This window comes from Elaeis guineensis, chromosome 9, assembly GCF_000442705.2.
Source record: "Elaeis guineensis isolate ETL-2024a chromosome 9, EG11, whole genome shotgun sequence".
Taxonomy (NCBI): domain Eukaryota; kingdom Viridiplantae; phylum Streptophyta; class Magnoliopsida; order Arecales; family Arecaceae; genus Elaeis; species Elaeis guineensis.
In genome coordinates this window covers 10,314,152-10,337,357 of record NC_026001.2, presented here as the reverse complement: position 1 = coordinate 10,337,357, position 23,206 = coordinate 10,314,152, and the positions used below count along the sequence as shown (strand labels likewise).

At 36.1% G+C, this 23,206-nt stretch overlaps 1 protein-coding gene and 1 pseudogene across 1 annotated transcript in view; both read right to left on the bottom strand.

Moving 5' to 3' along the window:
* Positions 1 to 5,714, bottom strand: part of LOC105051699 (putative methylesterase 14, chloroplastic) — a 7,262-nt gene extending 1,548 nt beyond the window's left edge. Inside the window, exons 1-4 of the mRNA XM_010932257.4 lie at positions 4,835 to 5,714; positions 1,681 to 1,920; positions 1,435 to 1,578; positions 719 to 853 (exon numbers count right to left, since the gene is read on the bottom strand). Of these exons, the coding sequence (XP_010930559.1) occupies positions 719 to 853; positions 1,435 to 1,578; positions 1,681 to 1,920; positions 4,835 to 5,077 (762 nt within the window). The 5' untranslated portion in view covers positions 5,078 to 5,714. The remainder of the gene's footprint in view (positions 1 to 718; positions 854 to 1,434; positions 1,579 to 1,680; positions 1,921 to 4,834) is intronic.
* Positions 5,715 to 7,642: 1,928 nt separating this feature from the next.
* Positions 7,643 to 18,904, bottom strand: LOC105051894 (protein YLS7-like; annotated as a pseudogene).
* Between the last annotated feature and the right edge of the window lie 4,302 nt (positions 18,905 to 23,206).

The window sequence follows — 23,206 nt, the reverse complement described above, 5'->3', positions numbered from 1 at the left end:
AAACAAGAAAAAATGGGGGAAGAAAAAAAATTCTTGTTTATGAAAAACGCTTTTATTGCATAGTATCTAATAGTTGAAAGGTTAATGCATAGAATTCAAAAGTAGCAAAGGTTCAATGATATGAGGAATCTTTGATATAGGTTTGTTACAAAGTTGAACTATATATGAGGTGCCCAAAAAAATCAATAAATCTTATTGATAGTACATATTCATTCATTGCATGCCAAAATTCACCTGTCCGTTAATATAATTCAAATATGCATGAAGCAAATTTGTCTCTCTGTCATTGGCTTTGATAGCTTATAATGTTATCAAGTTATGAAGGTTTATAATTTGGTTATCCATTATTACTTTTACATATTATGATCTTTTCTGACCACTAGTAAGATAGAAAAAGCCTTGAGTGTGATTACCGTTATTATCTCCTTGAGTTTTATATGAAGTTCTATTGTTTTTGGCATATAATATGTTAATTGGTTAGATGTAAAAAGCACATTGTGTTCTATAGCTGATATTTCACTGCACTCATGCAAGCTGTATAGCCGAAAATGAGAGTTAAGTCCTTTTATTGCACAATCAGGAGCAATTATTTTCAAGGACCCATAAAATGAAAAGTGTCATTGAAAATTTCAACACAGAGAATTCATAGAAATAGTTTCTGAAAAACATAAACAGATTTCCTAAATAACATTTTTGTCAAATGAAGCAGTGGCCAAACCTTGGAAGGGCTGTGGTTAAAAAACAACACCTTAAGTTGTTGTTTGTCAAACATGAGACCTGTAGGAGGTTTGTCTCTACCATTGGCATATAATAGTGATTGCGACTCTTCCAAGAAATTTTCTGCAGACCCTAGCTGCAAATACAGATAGAATATGCAAGCATAAGTGGCAGGGATGATCGAAAGTGAAAAGCAGCTTCCAACTTAAATATTGTCTTAGCCCAGGTATGTGTGATAAGTTACATCCTTTATAAGATTAGTTTCAAGAATTATCATGGCATATTCTAGGATTATATATGCACAATAAGATTGAGATAGCAACACAAAAGGAGGCTTGCAGATGAGGTGGTAGATCAATAAACAGGTTTGCAGGGTAGCAATTACATGTGCATGCAAAACTAAAGAACTATCTCATTTACAAGTTCAACATCATATTATTTAGATTTACATATGCTGATTTATATTTTCTAAGATTTAAAATAGATGATAAGAGATAGAGATCATGAGTGGATGCAAAAAGGAGGTGCCAGCTGGCTTGCTGATGAAACCTCTTCATGTTGTGCAAAAGACTTGATTAAACACCTTATTCACATAGAGCAGGGAGGTTTACGGCTTTCAGGAAAGGATACCCCAAATTTATGGACCATTATAAATTAGAAAAATAAAATCCTGCACATGCCCAGAAAGAAAAAAAGGTACTAATGTAAAATACGCACTTCTTCAGCAAACACATCAAAAGGTCTCTGTCCATCCACTACCATTGTTGCACTCAGAAACACTGCTTTTGATATCTTCTTTGGGTGAAGCTCAAGTGCATATGAAATGACTGCACCGCCACAGCTATGACCAACCAAGATAACCTGTGCAGTTTAACTGGTCAAGATATTATTAAGAAACATGATTATTAAACAATGAAGAGGTGCATAAGCATAAGAGTTATAATAACTTGAAAGTTTTTTCACCTTTTCATCATCAGGAAGTCCTTGTAGGTAATCAATGAGAGGTTTCGCATAGTCTGCCATAGTTGTTATGCTGTTTATGTCTGTATTGTCTATCCCAGACCCAGTGAGATCCAAAGCAACAGCTGTCAACCCCACTTCCTCTAGCAGGGAAATAGTCTTATACCAGCACCATGCTCCTAATCCTTCTCCATGTACTAAAACAAATTTCCTTGTTTCAATGTTCTCAAGATAAATTGGAACCTGGAGAATAGTTTTCAACGGTGAGAAATCAACTTTAAATATGGCAACTTTTATGCAAATACATAAATCTAGGGAATTTATCAGTTGTAGGATCCCAGCTCATGTAAAAAAAAAACCAGTTATTCACAGCAGGAACATATCCTGTTTACAGGAATTACTACAACAACTCCATTGGAGAGCACAATGAAGGGGAAAAAAGAGAGAAGAAATTCTGTACGAAGGTCAGGTGATGGGAAGATAAAGGTCATAGATCAATATGTGAAAAATCAAATATAATTACCACATTGAAACATCAAAATATTTTCTTTTAAGGGACAGAATGTCTACACGTGGAGTCAGGACTGGAAGCAAATAGTAACAAGGTATACAAGACTTGCTAGCCATGGGACTATGCTGCCTGTCAAAATGAATTTAAAAGATTGACTCTAGAAGATTTGATGCCTCATATGGTGCTTAGGTGCAAGCTAAAAGAAATAGCATATATATCAGCCTGAATGTTTATCTAAATTTATTATTATGCTGATCTTTGAAAAATCAACCATGGAACCTATAGTGGAAGTACTGAGATATATTAGAGTCACTCCTGTCCTGTTATCATCTTGTTTTCACAGTTTTCACTCAAAATCATGGGCTCTAGATGTTTGTATGCTCAATCAATTGATCCCATATCTCTTGTATGGGAGGCCTTCCACTATTTGTCATGGTTCATCCATTAAGTGGGTACCTTTTTGCCAGAATTGATATTTCCGGGTTCTTATAGGAGACTGAAGTTTTGATGTTTCCTGGACACAATCAAGATTAGTCATAGGGCATATCAGGCATGATAGTGGCCCAAGATTATCTGTTCCAATGTCATATAATACTAGTTTTGCAATTATGATTTCAACATACAATCAACTCAATGCAAGCAAGTTTGTTCTAAAGTTTGGGTGGGAAAGCAGCAAGTGAAAGTAAGGACACGAAAACTCTTCAAAAGGGAGTATGTAATATAACATTTGGTAAAACCAAGGCTGCATTTAAAGAAGTGACTTGGTATTACACCAAAATTTCCGTTACTATCCTTAGAGTTTCACTTTACTTCATTGATTCACTTCAGAAACTGTATCATTATAAGCTGGATTGTAGAGCAGTGGTATTTTATTGACAAACAACTTTCAGATTTTAGAAAAAAAGAGGGCACATGGTATAGATCTTGGTTGTTTGAAGTATTTTGGTGTTTAGAAGCTCATCTATTTGCCAAAACATCATATTAGTCTTAACAGCACCGGTAATTAAGAACCATTTATGTTTATGTCATCATTGTAGCTCAAATCTGCACATTGCCTACAACAGTTAAAAGTACATGTTTTTTTTTCTTTTTATTTGAATAAAAGGTAGGCAAGGCCACCCAAATTCAATAAGTTAATGAAGAAAGAAGAGAGTACATGAGGTGCATCGGGCAAAAAGCAAGAGAGAATGGAGAGGTAGAAAGGAGATGAGGGTTTAGGGGTTTAACGAGGACACTGCAAGTTGACGAGAGGTAGCTTTCTTTCCTATTGCATGTTACACCATTCAGCAAGGGAATGTTTGATCTGCACTGTGACCTCAGGTACAATCTCCATCTACGAGTGAGAATCTGTTGACTGTGCTCCAGCCAGATTGACCAACAGAGAACAATGACTAAAGAATCCAATCCAGGTCTCATTTGCTTTTTGATTCTTTGTCCCCAGTGCACTACAGAGATAGTAAAGACCCCAGGAGATGTCTGATCCTCGAGGCAGATTAAAGATACATATTTAGCAAGAATCTAAAGAGGCTTCAGGCCTTCAAAGCCGATGAGCCCTTCCTAATATATCCAATCCTGCTTCCATCCTTTTCGCTACTTACAGTAATTGAGGACAAAAATGGTTTAGGGAACAAAACAACAGCGAACACAAATATCAACTTCTCCAAAGAAATACTCTATGCAAAAGAAAATAGCATCTAGATATAAGTGAAATACATAGGAAGGTTTGCCTCGACTTAACATTGGTTAAGCCAGCACAAACCAGTGATACATTAGGTAAATTTGATGCCAATGTATTGGAGAAATATAATTTTTGGCTTATTTTGATCTTTAGAAATGAATGCTCTTTCGTAAGAAAAGAAAAGGCCGTTTCTCTTACCTTATGCTGATTACTCCAAATTGAATCACCATATGCGGCCAACAAAATAAGGATGAACACCATTTGGAAATACACTAATATGAACCTAATTGGAATGATGAATGAATTAGAAAGAGTCACAAGATTGGTGGAGATAGCATAATGATTAAGACCTGATAACCCTCCTCTTACGTTCAAAGAGTCATCAGTTTCATTTCGGGTTTTCCAAGTGAAATTTGTAAATCACATATCCATCGACCTCAAAATAATGGAGTCTTGGGCAGATCTAATATTGTCATATGCCTAGAGCTCCCAAAATTTAATCGTCAGAACTATTTCACACACAAATGACTGATTTCAACAAAGGAACAAGTAATGAACATCATGAGGGATACTGAATTCTGAAAAACAACATCAAAGCTACTTACCTCCAAATATTTTACAGCTTGATTGACCCAATCTCTATGTTTTGGGAATTAAACAAATCAAAGAAACAACTTGTTCATGCACATGACAACCTCGTTCCACAGTCTAGTGAGGATTCTGAACATAGTCTTGGGTATAAAAGATATGAATGAAAAGGAAGGCACCAATTGAATATTATACCAAAATAATTTACCTTTTACCTTTATAATTCACTCATTTATATAAGAAAAACTAAAAAGCTGCCATCTTTATCATGCAAACAAAAAGGAACATCATGATTAGGCTTTCAAATTGATTCGAACATTGGAATTCAGAATTGAGACAATGAGAACTGAAAACTCATAAAGTGAAGGTTGGAAGCCCACCTGCTTCCCGTTGGAGAATGGATCAGAGAGTGTCCGCCTCCGGGAGCTCATGGACCCGGTCCGGCGAGACATGGAACCATCGAAGCGCTGGGAATTTTGCTGGTTGATTGCCATTGACAGAGCCCGGCGGTGAAGCAACTCCTCTTGGGCCGCCATCTTCCTCTGAGAGGAATTCCTCTTGCTACGAGACCCAAAGCCACCTCTCATGTCCTTTATGGGCATGCACGCCAACCCATTACCCATCGAAGAAAATGAGGAGGTGAAGCAAGTTTGGAAATATTTTGAGGGCAACGAAGCTCGCTGCTTGGGATGAAAACCTACTTAAGAACAAGAGATTGCAACAGGAGGAGGAAAGATGAGATCTTGCTTATGAAACGAAGAAAGATCCACCCGAGTCCCAAAAAATACCACCAGAAATGGTAGGAAAATGGCAAAAAGGGGAACTTTGCAGGTCAAAAGGAAATGAAATGGATCAAATGGAATTTTTGTGGGAAAAGATACCATAGACGTGGTTAAACCTATTATGTTTCCTGGAGAATTAACGAACAAAAAACCGGAAAATTCAACCAAAAAATAGAGAACGTAGAAACTACTGGAGATTTTTCATAGGAAAAACCCCAAAATCCGGATCTTTTACGAAGAAAGATGTTAAGAGGAAATAACGAGAATCCGCGAATTTCTCGGCCATTTATTTCCAATAATTTGTGAAAAAAAAAAAAAAAAAAACCTTGGGGTGCAAAAATTAAGGTTTTAAGGAAAAAAATCCTGAGAATTGTTTCATTCCAATGCCATTTATTCTCAGAAATTATAATGTGTTAGGTGGGCAGTGGAGGAGAGTAATGGCTATCCTGGACTCATGCTGGCTCTGAAATTAAAAATCTCGGGCCTAACAGATAAGGAAGAAAAATTGTAGCTGTCGAAATTTAATGCTAGCTAAATTACTTGCCCAGTTGACGCGGCTCTCTTGACATGAAAATTGACTCCTTTTTTTTTTTTTTTTTAAAAAAGATGGTGAGTCCTTTTTTGTTTTCATCCACGTAAAATAGCTACATTAAAGTTTGATGGACAATTTGATGGTACCTTGTGGAATATTAACATTATATTCTTCATGAATTTTTGGTCGGTGTCACATGCTGTGTGCATGTTTCATAATATTTTTGCTCCAGTGTACAGCTTATGCCTTCATTAATTTATCCAACAAAGAAATGTTCTAAACTATGTTTCCACCGGTTTAGGCATGGATGCAACTAGTTTGGAGGGCTAGTTGTAAACTTGATGGTGTGGGGTTTGGCAGCGGGAGTGGTTAAGTTTCCTACATTTATAAGAGTTTTCTTTTACCCCTTCCATTGGAGAGACCAAAAAAGGTGATGGAAGAAAGCTCATCCTAAGATTCAACTTTGAATGAATTGCTATTTTTTTAATAATTTATTCTTGCAAATGTCTCTTTAATTTAGGCAAAGCTTGGATGGATTGGAAAAAGTTGCTTTGAGTACATGTTCATCCTAATATTAATTATTCAGATCTATGATCTATCATGCATAAGACTACAGCCTTGGAGTGTCACCATAAAGTATTGGATGTGTTGTACTATCTTGAGCTAGTAAGCAAAGAGCCACCATATTTCATTAATGGCAAGCATGCATCCATTATTCTGCAGACCAAAATGTCTTGCCCGCTGTAAGCAAAGCCACATGGTGCATAAATAGGACCATCTTAAGGTTGCATAATGCAGTGGAGAAATATTCACTAGTATTTGAATAAATAATTACCGAATTTTATTATTTTTATTAGGCTAACCGTTCCATGAAATGATTGATGCATGAAGTAAAACAAAATTGTAAGTATCATACTCAAGTTTCAAGTTTGAACCGTTCAAATATGTTGATTCCCATGCTTGCGCAATGATAATTGTAATTTTCCACTGCAAGTTTTACTACTTAAATCTTGTATGGAGGTAAGAATCAATATCCTTGCACCATCTAGAGTGGAATGACCATGATGCTACTATTTTCGCCTATCAAAGTGCAAATGCTCTAGAGCTCTAGCAATAGAGTCCTTACAATCTCAAATAGATGGCGGATATTTATTAGCTATGCAACGCTTGCAGTTGCCCACATCAAGTTCAACTGCAGGTTGGTGCTAATCTAGTTTTTGTGAGAGTTGAAGGAAGGTGGTCAAGTAGTAGACCCGAGTACATGAAAATTTTATTTTTAATAAAATTTATTATATGAAAGGGTTGTCATTGGTCAATCTTACCCTTTAAACACATACAATTTTTTTCCGGAGTAATGATATAGCATGTAGTTATGGTAACCAAAAAAAAAAAAAAAAAAAGTAGCTCCAAAAAATATGCCAATGTTGTACTGTTGTGGTGTGAAGCACCAATATCCACATACAAATGATGATGGAGATGTTTTTGTTTCCAGGGTTTGCCGCCAAGCATTTTTCTTGCTTTCTTTCTTTTCTTTTCTTTTCTTTTTTTTTTTTGATGTGAATAGAGGCAATGCCACTAATAAATGTATTAATATAAACATAATGTACAATGAGGTGTGAATAAAAGAAGAGCACACTGTACCATTCTGCAATTACAAAGATATTGACCCTATTTTGTCCCAAAGTATAGTGAAACACAGTAACTGCTTCTGGTGACTGATTGTAGCCCCATCACTGAAGGACACAGAGGACCTGAAGACCGAAGTTATCAACAGAAACATTGAAAAAATTCTTTGAGTGAACAGAAACATGGGATTTATAATTAAAATGGCAAATTATAGAGTCTATACTACTGTAATGTTATGGAGTACAAACCTTCTTACAAAGTTCATCGGTGTTTAATAAGGTTTATTTAAGTTGTACAGACTTTCAGTCTCCAATTCACTATGCTTAATGCATAGCCTACAATGATAAATCAATAAATTAATTGCCACACTAAATAATTTGACATCTTATCCATCTATTTACATCTCTTTTTACATCAATTTCCGATGCTTCCACTGCTGGTACTCTCTTCACAGTATATCATCAAGAAAAAATGTGTGCTAATGCGAGCTTGACAGAGAAACTAAACAACATAATATCAGTCTTGAAGCCCACTAAATTCTCTCCTTAAGATTTCAAATAGGATTTCATTCCACGTATCGACTGGCCCCGGTATGCATCAATGCAGACGGTCCTGCTGCGGTGGCCTGCCATCTGGACCTCTTGTTGTCACTTTGTTCAGGTTAGGGCTCCGGTGTGGTCCAGGGTGCCCATCATGCCTGTATCCAAATGCCTCTGTGCTATCCATCAGCCTCATCCTTGAACCACTCCTCACCTTTTCAGCTGCTCTTATTAAAACTTGTGGCCTGCTTCTCATGCATTGCATCAGTAAATCCATTCCTGACCAATGCACTAGCAGGCCTAACCTTTCCAGTGCAGGAACCACCACTATTCCATTGACCACCCTCATAATGGTCGGGGGGAGTATGAACGGAGTATAGTTAGGCCAGAGTAATTTGGATGACCAGCAATGTCGGTTAGAGCTGCCTCAGTGGATATACCTAATGCCTCCAAATTATTGATTGGCATCTTGTGTGCAATTCTCTTTGGATGCCAAAGTTGTCCCCCGACAATCGAGTTGTTCAGGCTGTAGACAGATTTCTTGCCAAACCAATGGCCTGAGGAGATAACCAGGACATTGAACTGTGGGAGATATTTCCATGAAAGCCTCGTCAGGGACATCCAGATGGACCTTGACAACCCCTTGAGACGCAAATTGGAAGGGCTTAGAGGTCTTATGGACAAGCCATGAAGACCATATGCAGATGATGGTTGTCGAGGTGGATCTGAAGATCCACCGCTGCATCCGACGGTTGCCTCGGTTTGTGGGAGTTTCTACCTGTGTGATCAGAAGTAATAAGTTAATTAAAGATATATACAAGTTTAATACATCAAAGTTTTACTGCTAAACTAAAAGTTTAAGCACTGGCAGCATTCAACTGCAATTCAAACAGGATTATGATAGGGATGTAGGAACAGCCGGTCGGTGAGGCATAATCACAGGATCATACTACTGCATGGAAGTGTAGATATAAGCAAATGCCATAACAAATGATTTGTCGTGCAATCAAACACTCGCATCCGACACTGGATTCTGATGTCAACAAAGAATTCAGGAGCCATGATTGGAGTAACCACACATTCAGATAATCACCAGCTTGTGCAATGAATGATACTCGTATGATTTTGGAGTCTCTAACCCAATCAAGACCATATATAACCAGAGAATCTTCTTAACAAGTTAAAGAAATGTCATAAAGAAGAGCATGGAAAACAGTAATATAAGATGATACATGGCTATACAGTCACAGGAGAAAAAAAATTTGCCAGTAAAAGAATGAGCTATTTGGATTTTGCCTTGAGCCCGCGGCTCATTTGGCTGACAAGGACAGTCTCAATTCTGAGATCATGTGTTGGTCAAATTTAAATGCACTTTAATGAAGAGAAAGAATCAAAAAAGCGAATTTTGTGCAGCCTAGTACATGGATTTGTTAGATAATGGCTGGCTTGAGGTCTACTTTTTTGTTTCTCCATTTACAGACACAAAAGTTAACTGCATGTCTTTTACAGCCACTCACCCATCTCTAGTAAAATTGCATGGATTTGCAGCTCCAAGATCACAATAAACATAATAAAAAACAATGGAAATGAAATAACATCTTAACATTTACCAACACATATGCGTGAAGTAGAGAGTTAAGAAATAAGGACTCAATGCAATGTGTTATAATTGACTTAAATGAATTTTTGATTGTTTATGACAAAGTAGATAAAGAGAACTTGCCAGCCATAGAATGCAAAGAAATGGACTCCATCTGATTTCGCGCAACAGAATCACCAACAAAACCCAGTTTCTTGCCCCCTCAATAGCTCCAAGAATTTCCTGGCATCAAACCTGGGAAGGTCACACTGATCAGGTTTCCATCTCCAGTTCTCATGTTCCTTATCTGGTCTTCCATTACCTTGGCAATTCTGTGTCTATGTCAAGATAGGGCATATGCTGTTTGTATACAGTGGGCCAGCAGCATAATAGATCCATTTCCCATGGTACAGATCACGACTTCCTAGACATCGAAAACAAAAATAAGTATTAAAGTCCTGTACTAAATGTCAAGGAACAGAGGTACAGGAAGATGGCCATATAAATTGGAGTGGGGACTGCAGTAGATGAATTGAGTGGACACTGGTCCCATATGTAGTTTGAGAATTCAGAAGGAATTCCAGAAGCATCATACAGCACAAGACTTGTCATACACCTCATGCTTTATGGCCAGATTTACATATATTCCAAAACCTTGTAGTCCATGAAAAATCTTCCATGAAGGACACCATGCTTGTGCTGGATTTTTTGCTAGTCCAATTGGGATAACCCAGCCAGCCCAAATGAAAAAAAAAAAAAAAAAAAAAGATAACAGGGGAGGGAGTCTTCTCCTCCTCTCGTCGGCTCCCAATCAGAGTCGGAGATGAGTTCCCTCCGGCTCTATTTAAGGAGGAGAACCCTCCTCTCTCCTCTCATCGAGAAATCCCGGGGCAAAACGGCGGCAATCGCCGGAAATTCCTCACGGAGACCCGTCGCTGTGTCGTCCAATTTCTCGCCGGAAAAGCTTCGCCGGCGACGGAGGTAAGCCTCCTCCTCTTCCTCTCTTCTCCCCCTTCCTTCCCGTGCCGATTTTGTTGTGGAAGAATTTTTTTTTTTTGCCGTTTTGCCGTCGTCGGTGGTCACCGCCGACCACCGGTTTGGCCCTCTTCTTATCGGCGAGTCACCCCCTCCTGCCGATGGCCGCCCCATGCCAGCTGCGCCGCTGGCCGGCCACCCAACGAGGGGACCTCAAGGTCTCCTATTTCAGCCCAAAAGAAGCCCACGGGAAAGAAGAAAAGAAGAAGAAAGAAGAAGAAGAAGGAAAAGAAAAGAAAAAGAAAAGAAAAAGAAGGAAAAGAAAAGAAAAAGAAAAAGAAAAGAAAAAGAAAAGGAAAAAAAAAAAGAAGAAAGACGAAAAATAAAATGATAATAATATAATAATAATAAATAAGATTTTCTCCTCTCTCTTCCGTGAAGGAAAAAAAAGAGAAAAAAAAAGAGAGAGAAAAGAAAAGAAAAGAAAAATTATTAAATTAATTAATAAATAATGATATAAATAATAAAATGTGAGAAAGAGAGTTTCTCTCTCTTCTCTCTCTCTTCAGCCTGAACTAGTATTTTCTCTCTCTAGAATTGGACTTTCTCTCTCTACTTTCTCTCTCTAGAATCCTCTCTCTAGATTATTTCTCTCTCCTAAGATTTTTAAAATTTTGAGAAGAATGATGATGAATTTAAATGATTCTCGTAATGAATTTTTGATCTGTGATCGTCGGACGATACACCGACATCCACTTTGATCAGATCAGATATTTTTAGATTTTATTTCTCATGATCTTATTTAATTATCCACATGATAATTTTAGCATGATTTGATCTGATCGATCAGAATTTGTTGAATCATATTGTCTGAAGAATTCAAGATGAATTTTCTCTCTCTAGAATTTTCTCTCTCTAGAATTTTCTCTCTCTTGATTGATTCTCTCTCTAAAAAAAGGTTAGTGAATGAAGAAATTTTTTTAATAAGTCTGATCTGATTCTAATGAAGAATCCTGATCCATGATTGTCAGACAGCGTACTGGCACCCACCTTGATCAGACCATGAATCTTTAGATTTGATCATCCATGATCCCGATCTAGTCATGACTTGATTTGATCATGTTGATTTCACCAATCAAGATATTGGATCAATCGTAATATTGGATTGTGTCACCTGATCAATTCGAATTATACCTCATGAATTCTCTCTCCTCTGATTGTCTCTCTCTACTTGATTTTATGAAATCGATGAAGAAACCTCGGTCCTATCACTTCGAATCCGATTTGATCTGATAGTCAAACTTTGGATCATTTAGGTCCTAATTAGATTTTGATTAGATAAAATTAGATGATCGGACCCAATCTAAACGTTGAAATATGGTATTCGTATTCTTTCTAATTATTGAAATTGATTCTGTATAGGATTGTGGATGTTTGATCATGAAATATTGCGATATGATCTACGAACAAATTTTTTGAAAGAAAATTTATAGAATTATGTGGATTTATTGGAGTGCGTTCGAGGTAAGTAATGTTTCACTTTTTTTAGATTTATCGGCAAATTATAATGTATTTTTCTGACATGATTTGTGAAACGATGCATGAATTGGATGAATGGTATTTTGCTATGAAAATATCTTATTTGAAATGTTATGATGAAGCATGATTGAACATATTGATTTCGTGATGTATTATATTGATTGATTTCGATATTACATGATTATATGTTTTATTATCGAAATTAGAATATGAAATATGATTTATGAAGAATTATGATATAAGAAACATTATGAATTGACAACCTGACTATGTAAAGGACCCGCCAATGGGGGCATATACGTTGGCAATTGATTGTCTGAGGTTTATGTCGCCAGCGAGACCAGCGACATGTCGCCAGAGAGACCAGCGACAAACCGCCAGCGAGACCAGCGGTTCCAAAGGACATGGCTGCCAGATGATTCGCAGCCTACCGCAAGCAGATACGCGGTATTATGACCCTGCCACAGGAAAAATGTGGTCATAGCTCATGGTTGACGAAAAGAAATTGAAGAACAAAAGAAATTGAAATCTTGAAAGAAACTTGAAATTTCGAAAAAGAAATGAATTTGGCATGAATTATATTGCATAATTGAAATTGATTTCGAATTGATGAACTCTATATGCTTATTTTCTATAAATGATTATTTACTTATATGCCTGATGAAATCTGTTGAGAAGTGATCATTGCTTACTGGGCTGTCTAGCTCATTACCTCTTATTTTACTGTTTTTACAGATGTTGAGAATTAAGATGATACAAGATATGAATAGAAGAGTGATCAGAAGCAGAATCTTCGTACTTTTATTTTAGGTTGAAAGGCTTATTGAATTTGATGCAAAGCCTTTGAATTGTTGTTGAATTTATTGAGATATTAAAGAAAAAAAAATTTAGATCATTATATTTTAGATTTTAATTGTTGACTAATTATTCCGCTGTTGTTTTAGGATAGTATGATAAGATGCCTTGCATGCTTATGGGAAGAGTTTTCTATGAGTATGCGGCGGTTGCCATGACCCTCGATTCAAAATCTCGGATCGGGGGCGTGATAATTATAGTGGTATCAGAGCATAAGTGGATGAATTATGAAACATAGAATTAGATATAGAATGGGTGTAAGTGGATAGACACCAGGGACATTACAGTGTAGATCTTTGATGATTGTAGTGGGAGAAATATTTAAAATTTTTGATTAAATATTGAGATTATGTATAAAAGGATCGCAAGAGATTATGACATATGGAGTTTGAAATATGATGGATAATCTATAGATCATGATATGATTAGTTAGATCTTGATCGAAAGTAATCACAAAAAGATTGACATAAAATTTTATTATGCATTGTGGTTATTAATTTGATCATTGGTTATTCAAATGAATCGTAAGTTTAAATTCGATGTGAAAATAATACTATGATATTACTTCTAGTTGAGAAGTTGACTATTATTGGCAAGATAAAGATTTGACGATAAAATGTTGTTCCAGAATGGGCTAAGAAATTTTTTTTTTTATGGTGCTTGATTGGAATATTTATCGAAAGTGAACTTGGTATGTGGATCATATATAAAGTGGCATATTAGGATGAAGGCGTATTTGGAGATATTGCAAAGAAGCCTATTTTTTATTGATGAAATTGATTTTGAGGTTGTAGAATATTTATCGTACTAGAATCTTTAATCATCATCCTTAGATCTAGATAATGGATCTTATTATGTCTTTTGGAGACTATATGATGTGTATGAAATTTCAATTTAAAGATTTCGTATCTAAGTTGATCAAGAGATTTTCTGATATTATTGTTGAGGTTGTTAATGAAAAAATTGATATATTTAGATTAAGATAAAAGATCTTATTTATATTTATTTCAGATTAAGGGATCCATGTGAATTTACAATTTAGAAATTTGGATTTAGGAATTGATATGGAGTTCCTTTGCTTTTGTTAACGAGGTCTCTAATTGAATCTACTATTAAATAGAGATTTGATTTTTGAAGCTTGTATGATTGTTATGAAAGATATTTGATAGATATTGAAGATCCTGATGATAGAAATTTTAAATAATAATAATAATAATAATAATGATTTGAAATTCATATATATTCAGATTATGTCCAAATTTGGTGGAGCATCGAAGGATTTTCTCGTTGATTTGACTTATAAAGATTTTTGGTTTGAAAATTATCGAATTGAATTGATATGAGAATTAAGATTTGATTCATATTGATTATAGTAAATCTATATGATGGTTTAAATATGATATTGGACTCAAGGGTTAATCAAGATTATTGTACACCAGTAAAAGTATGAATGAAAATCGAAAGTTAATATTTGACTTCAATTGAAATTTAAAATTTTAGATCTTTTCTATTGATAAGGTAAAGAAATAATTTGATCAAACTTTTTGGTGAACCTAAGAAATTTTGATTGTTAGATCAGAGTGCGCAGCGGAAGCATGTAATCTGGATTACTTTGAGTAAGTCAGGAATGTTGATTCTTTGAGTCAAAAATTATGATAGATGATATTGTTTGATACAAAAAATTTATTGATATTAGAAAGAATAATATTTTATTTGAGTTATTTTGGATATCCTAATGTGATTTTTTTTAAAAAGTAGTGCTTCACCTACTATGCTACAAAAAAAAATATTTAGCATCATAATTCTAGGATGAGTGGAACTTTGATTTTTGATTTTAGATTTAGAATATTTAAAAATTTTTTCTATTCTAAAATTAAATTTTATAATTCTTTATTTATTAGGAAGAATTTGAGGTCGTTTATCGGATGATGATTTTGATCTTAGATTATTATACTCAAATATTTATCTCTAGGGTATAATAAAATTTGAAGTTTGAATTCTTTTGATCATTTTTATTTTTCTGACTGAATAGAAAAGATTGAGGTTATCTATTGATATTGACGATTTTCTACAAAAGATAGATTGGAGTTATTTATAATTTAGTTTGATAATGAATCGATGAATTAAGAGTTGTTAATGTTTAGATAAAAAAATTGATATACTTACTTAGAATAGAGACATTGATTTTGGTTATAAAAAAAATATAGTTTTGATTTAGATCAATTTTTGAGTTATTGATTTTTATTATGGAATGACTTAATGATAAAAATCTGCTTCAAGAATTAGAATATTTAAGAGTTTGAGGGTTTGAGTAAGAAAATTTCGATGACTAGAAATAGTGATATTGATTCAATCAACAATGGTGATATTGATCTTTATGAAATGACTCAATGATGAAGTTGTATCGAGAATTAAAATATCAAAAGTTCGAGAATGAGATTGAAATGATAAATCTTCAACCTTTGAAAGTACTAATAAGAGAAAATATTTTTGAATTTTGATTGATTAGGATGTCATCAAATGATTCATAAAAGTATATTTTCGTATCTTATGATGGATTGAAATTAAGAGTGATTAATATTTAAAAAAATAAATAAATAAATGAATGATGATGAATGAAGTTCTTATGCAAGAATAGAGATATTGACCTTTTTCTATTCATAAGAGATAGATTTGATTTTAATTTGAGTCGTGAGATATTGAATATGATTTTTATAAGAAATGAGATCATAAATTCGAAATCTTGAAACATTGAAAATCTTTGAGATGTTGATTTTGATAAATAAGAAAATGAATGGTTCCATTTTAGATCGATGTTTGATGTACCGACTTTTGTCTTATGAAATAATTTAAGAATGAATTTATATCAAGAATTAGAATATTGAAATATTTGAGGATGAGATTCAAGTAAGAAAATATGAAGACTCAAGCAAGAAAAATTTCGAGGATGAAATTTCTTTTAGAGGGAAGAATGTGATAACCCAGCCAGCCCAAACGAAAAAAAAAAAAAAAAATAAATCTTCTTCCTCCTCTCGTCGGCTCCCAATCAGAGTCGGAGATGAGTTCCCTCCGGCTCTATTTGAGGAGAACCCTCCTCTCTCCTCTCATCGAGAAATTCTGGGGCAAAACGGCGGCAATCGTCGGAAATTCCTCATGGAGACCCGTCGCTGTGCCGTCCAATTTCTCGCCGGAAAAGCTTCGCCGGCGATGGAGGTAAGCCTCCTCCTCTTCCTCTCTTCTCCCCCTTTCTTCTCGTGCCGATGTGCACGCTCGCCGGCGACCGGAGTCGTCGGATTTTGTTGCGGAAGAATTTTTTTTTTTTGCCGTTTTGCCGTCGCCGGTGGTCACCGCCGACCACCGGTTTGGCCCTCTTCTTATCGGCGAGTCACCCCCTCCTGCCAACGGCCGCCCCACGCCGGCTGCGCCACCAACCGGCCACCCAACGAGGGGACCTCAAGGTCCCCTGTTTCAGCCCAAAAGAAGCCCACGGGAAAGAAGAAAAGAAGAAGAAGAAAGAAGAAGAAGAAGGAAAAGAAAAAGAAGGAAAAGAAAAGAAAAAGAAAAAGAAAAGAAAAAGGAAAAGAAAAAAAAAAGAAGAAAGATGAAAAATAAAATGATAATAATATAATAATAATAAATAAGATTTTCTCCTCTCTCTTCTGTGAAGAAAAAAAAAAAAGAGAGAGAGAAAAAAAAGAAAAATCATTAAATTAATTAATAAATAATGATATAAATAATAAAATATGGGAAAGAGAATTTCTCTCTCTTCCCTCTCTCTCTTCAGCCCGAACTAGTATTTTCTCTATCTAGAATTGGACTTTCTCTCTCTAAAATCATCTCTCTAGATTATTTCTCTCTCCTAAGATTTTTAGAATTTTGAGAAGAATGATGATGAATTTAAATGATTCTCGTAATGGATTTTTGATCTGTGATCGTCGGACGATACACCGACATCCACTTTGATCAGATCAGGTATTTTTAGATTTTATTTCTCATGATCTTATTTAATTATCCACATGATAATTTTAGCATGATTTGATCTGATCGATCAGAATTTGTTGAATCATATTGTCTGAAGAATTCAAGATGAGTTTTCTCTCTCTAAAATTTTTTCTCTCTAAAATTTCTCTCTCTTGATTGATTCTCTCTCTAAAAAAAGGTTAGTGAATGAAGAATTTTTTTTAATAAGTCTGATCTGATTCTAATGAACAACCCTGATCCATGATTGTCAGACAGCGTACTGGCACCCACCTTGATCAGACCATGAATCTTTAGATTTGATCATCCATGATCCCGATCTAGTCATGACTTGATTTGATCATGTTGATTTCATCAATCAAGATATTGGATCAATCGTAATGTTGGATTGTGTCACCTGATCAATTTGAATTATACCTCATGAATTCTCTCTCCTCTGATTGTCTCTCTCTACTTGATTTTATGAAATCGATGAAGAAATCTCGGTCCTATCACTTCGAATCCGATTTGATCTGATAGTCAAACTTTGGATCATTTAGGTCCTAATTAGATTTTGATTAGATAAAATTAGATGGTCGGACCCAATCTAAATCGTTGAAATATGGTATTCGTATTTTTTCTAATTATTGAAATTGATTCTGTATAGGATTGTGGATGTTTGATCATGAAATATTGCGATATGATCTACGAACAAAATTTTTTGGAAGAAAATTTATAGAATTATGTGGATTTATTGGAGTGCGTTCGAGGTAAGTAATGTTTCACTTTTTCTAGATTTATCGGCAAATTATAATGTATTTTTCTGACATGATTTGTAAAACGATGCATGAATTGGATGAATGGTATTTTGCTATGAAAATATCTTATTTGAAATGTTATGATGAAGCATGATTGAACATATTGATTTCGTGATGCATTATATTGATTGATTTTGATATTACATGATTATATGTTTTATTATCGAAATTAGAATATGAAATATGATTTATGAAGAATTATGATATAAGAAACATTATGAATTGACAACCTGACTATATAAAGGACCCCGCCAATGGGGGCATATATGTTGGCAATTGATTGTCCTGAGGATTTATGTCGCCAGCGAGACCAGCGATATGTCTCCAGAGAGACCAGCGACAAACCGCCAGCGAGACCAGTGGTTCCAAAGGACATGGCTGCCAGATGATTCGCAGCATACCGCAAGCAGATACGCGGTATTATGATCCTGCCATAGGGAAAATATGGTCATAGCTCATGGTTGACGAAAAGAAATTGAAGAACAAAAGAAATTGAAATCTTGAAAGAAACTTGAAATTTTGAAAAAGAAATGAATTTGGCATGAATTATATTACATAATTGAAATTGATTTCGAATTGATGAACTCTATATGCTTATTTTCTATAAATGATTATTTACTTATATGCCTGATGAAATCTGTTGAGAAGTGATCGTTGCTTACTGGGCTGTCTAGCTCATTACCTCTTATTTTACTGTTTTTACAGATGTTGAGGAATTAAGATGATACAAGATATGAATAGAAGAGTGATCAGAAGCAGAATCTTCGTACTTTTATTTTAGGTTGAAAGGCTTATTGAATTTGATGCAAAGCTTTTGAATTGTTGTTGAATTTATTGAGATATTAAAGAAAAAAAAAATTTAGACCATTATATTTTAGATTTTAATTGTTGACTAATTATTCCGCTGTTGTTTTAGGATAGTATGATAAGATGCCTTGCATGCTTATGAGAAGAATTTTCTATGAGTATGCGGTGGTTGCCATGACCCTCGATTCAAAATCTCGGATCAGGGGTGTGACACCAATACATGCTTCTGATGAATCCAACCCACTTTTTGGCAACTATTGTTGCAGTCATATTCTATCAAAATGAAATCTTTAGTTCACACAAGGCGATGCATTTCCCTTTAGAAAACCTCATACTTCTTGTCATATTGTGCACTTTTGCGGTTCCTGTGTCACGTGGCTTCAATCTATAACTGTGACATCAACACTAACCCTGACCGCACTTCCCAGAAAAAAGAACCATCTCATTCCAAGATGTATCCACACAATATCCCTACAATGCGAAAGGTGAAATTTTTTTTTTTTTGAGGACGGTGGAAGGCGAATCTTTTAAGACCATCAAAATGATGCACCGTTGGGACCTGCAAACAATCAGTGGTGACATGTTCTACAGAGCGGTGCTGGAGATTTATAGAGCAACACTATCATCAAGGCATCCTTACCTTGGTTTTTTGGCAAAAATTATCCCACTGATTTAGCTGTATTCCATTTTGTGATTCTTATGCCCTTAAGATTCTTGTATAATCATTATGTCATCTTTAGTAACATAATGCATTTCATCTTTGTCCAATCTTAAAAAGTGTTAAAATTAAATAGAAAATGTAGAGGAATTAACACATCAATTAGTAACGAACATAATCATTAGAACATCACATAACGTGGATTTATTGGATGGATGTCTGGTCAGGACACCACCTCCCAAGATTCTTTCAGTACCACGCGATGCAGCAGGAAGATAGAAGAAACAAAATAAAAGAAAAAACAATCAAAATACGTGGATCAGCCACAAAAGGGCTCGCCTCCATGGGACATGAAAACTTCACTATGAAAAAAAAATTTTACAAGAGGAGACCTCACCCTCAACCCTTGTACACCCAATTCTCTCTCACCTGAAGTTCCCCTCACAAAAGTTCTCTCTCTTGGAGACCCCCCTGAACCCCTGAAAAGCCTGGCGACCACTGTCCAGGAGCCTCCTGCTCCTTCTTTCATCGCGCTCTCGCCTCTCTCTCTCTTCTCGGGTTCGTACGGCGCGAGAAAACCAACCCACTGCCTCTCTGTTCGTCACAGGAGCTTTTATAGACCTTAATCACTACTTAGATCATGATTAGGACTCCTTAATCAATCCAAATCACGTCCTAGACCGTCGGATCAAGATCGGGAGCCATCTGGGCCGTCGGATCGCGCTCCGGTCCACGAAATAGTGTCGTGGACGGCGAGAAACGCGTGGGTAACACCCACGCGGTCCACAGGCCTCTCCATGGACCGCCCGGTCCACGGTGGACCGGGGCAAAGGGCCAGCAGGGCCGGCAGGGTCTGGGCCGGCCCGCGCCTGCGCGTGGGCTTGCGCGCGCCCGGCTGGGCCTGGGTCGCGCATCCCGCGCGCCACTGCCGCCCGCCGCCGGTCGCCGGCGGTCCTCCGCCGCCTCGATTCTCGTGCTGACTTCAAAAGCTCGTATCTCCTCCATCCGAGCTCCGTTTCAGGTGATCTTGGTCTCGTTGGACTCCATTTTTCGCCGCGAACCTCGCTGTAGGCTCAATGTGGGCTGAATCTCGAGACGTCAAATCCTAACAGGACTCATATAAACTGCAAGAGAAACTGAATTATGATAAGATTGCCTTCAATTATGAACTAAATTCATCGAACAAGGCCTCTTTCAAGCCAAAAGAGAGGAAGAAGGGGAAAGAGAAAGAAGAGAAAAAAAAAAAACCTACTCCAAGCAGCCTTCCCAAACTTCACAGATGAAAGGAGAGGTGGATCAGCCAATTTCAAATGTAAAGAAGCTGGTGTGTCATTATGCGTTCTCGGATTAATCTCATCAGAATAAACAGAACTATTAGCAATTCTTGCTTCTTGTGTCTCATCCAAAGAAGTCAGAGGAGCAAATGCTGGGCCATTCAGCAATTCAGACCGATAATTAACCAGGTCTCCATTCCTGTCTTCAAGACCTTCCTGCCCTTGATTCGAAACCCCAGTACATTTGCTGACACTAAACTAACATCTCTCACCCTTAAATGCCCAACTCCAAGAAGATAGTCATGAAATGTCAAATTATTGGATCCGAAACAAGAAATTGCGAAGCAGCAATGAGAAAGAGACCTAGCCCTCCTGCTGCAATAGCACTCAAGGAAAGAATCCATTGAGTCGCCGTAACCCAAAGGCTTTTGATTGAATCTACCATCATGATTCCTCAACAGATGAAGACATAGAATATTCTTCGATTCCAAAGCAAAGCAAAAACTTTCAAGAATTCTTCAAAGACTCCAAAATTTATCTCATGATCATAACATAAAAGCTCCCTGAATTATTTAAAAGATGTCCACATGAAAGCTCAGATAGTTGTAAAACCAAACAAGCCCCCCCACCCAAAAAAAAAGAAAAAACCACCAGAATCCAGCCCAATTTATCTAATCTTATCAAGACAAAGGAATGCAACAAATTCGCTATAAATTTCAAAAGCTTCGAATCCTGTGCAAAACCTTGTGTCAAGTGCGGATATTTAGAAGAACAGATTCAAGAATCAGTTAGAAACCATATAATTTCAATCCAATAATTAATCGAAATTCCAACGCAAAAAGACAATATAATCCAAGAAAATTCATCCAGAAACCTCGCTACAGCTTCGCATATTAGTCACGAAACTCCATAAATTCAAGCCAAATAAATGAAAAAAATATAAAAAGATCATGGAATACCTTGAGATGAGACAAACAAAGAGAGAACGATAAAAAGTTGAGGGCAGTTCGTGATCACGAGCCTGGACCTCCTCCATTAATGACCAAAAATTTAGTAAGAAAAATACCCAAAAGTAGGGGTTAGAAGACTTGCCGGCTAAGCGCCTTAAGCAGTTTTAAAAATCTATTAGAAGATTTTTTTTTCCCATTATGTCGTTATGCAAATGTCTAACCGATCCTCTCTTAATCCACCGTCCATTTTGGGTTAAAGTGGGGATCTATCCATTGGAGGGGAATATTCTCTTAAGATAGGAAGAATATGAAAGTAATAGTAGTTAATAGTAGGGGTAATTAAGTAATTTACGTGATTTTCAAAGCCGCTTGCATCAATTTTTGCGCCACGGCTTTATTGCGTTGGGCAAAAAGCTGACATCGTGAGGCAGTGGCTTTCTAAGACACCGTTATTACAAGCCCCAAAATTGGAACTTCAGGTCTGTGTGGCCGTGGCGTCACTGTGTAACCATCAGTAGGACCCACGAGTGTTGGGGGTCGCTGGATGGGTGCTTTTGTGGTTCTCTGGCACTAAACTCTCCAAGCCGGCTCCGGGCGTGTTGGATCCGGTTCAACTTCCCAGGAATCGTGACCCTCGTGCTTAACAGTAGTTTAACTGCTTTCGCGTACCCAAGAAAGTTGTTTTGTTAGCTTTTACTTCGGTTAGACACTTTACTTGGACCATCCATTAAAAATTATGATGTCGATTATTGTTGAAAAAAAATTATTATTATCCAAATTTGGTTGCAAAAATTTTGTATTAAAAAAAAAAATAATATTAATCATTGTTAATCAACCGATAATGTTTACAATTTCATATGAGAAAAAGCTAATTTTGCTTTGACTTTTTGTTGATGATCCAAAATACATGTGATAAAATAAATTTTTTAAATAATTCTTCGGTTAGTCGAAGGATATGGTTAACACTTTATTGGTACCCTAACATATGTAGATATATTTTTTTAAAAAAAATTATAAATTTTATTTTCAACGATTCAAATCGAAAGATGTTGAGGTGATATGAGTCATGCTTGAACACGTCACTCAATTCATGAATACAGCACCCCAATCTTATTGGATTATCCAAACGCACCTTAAGAATTATATTTTCGACTTCTTGGCATCACAAGGAAGTTTACTCTATCTTTTCTTCGTGCTTGGGACCAGCTGTTCTTGTTTTATGCTAGCAAATTTGGTTAGAAAGAAACTCAAGGGTCTGGCTTTATCAAACTTTCGGCTGTGATTTAATTTGTGCATGGAAAAGAGGAAGAAGGGACGTCTCATCCTAAAGATAAGGAACGAGTTTCATGTACTTAATCTCTCCCCTCCTACGCTTATCTTCTAGTTTACACTTTACTCAAGAGGAAGGTTTTCTTTCCTCCATTTACATCCAAAAAAAAAAAAAAAATCTTTTTTCAGATAACATACATAATGATAAGCCTTAACATCTTAATCATGATGATCATCTAGGTGATTGAATGAATCAGAGTACACGTGAAGACTCTGTTTAGTTATAGTTATCATGCAATACATGGATAGATGTGATTAAAATATTAGATCTTTATGGTTCAATCCTGGCCCTTCAAAAGAAAAACTTCTCATAGGCTGTTATCTAAGCTATCTTGTTTCTTACCACATGCAGGCAAGGTCAAGGTTGTAACTTTGCTTGCTTGTTTTGGAGTTGTATCTGGCATGCAATCTATGCGATATTTTGGTGGCATAAGAAATGAAAGAAACCTGGAAATTGTTCCATTCTCAGTTTCTTGTTGTGTATGTAATAATCCTACAAAATGTTTTCCAAAAGCAATATTGAACATCAAAA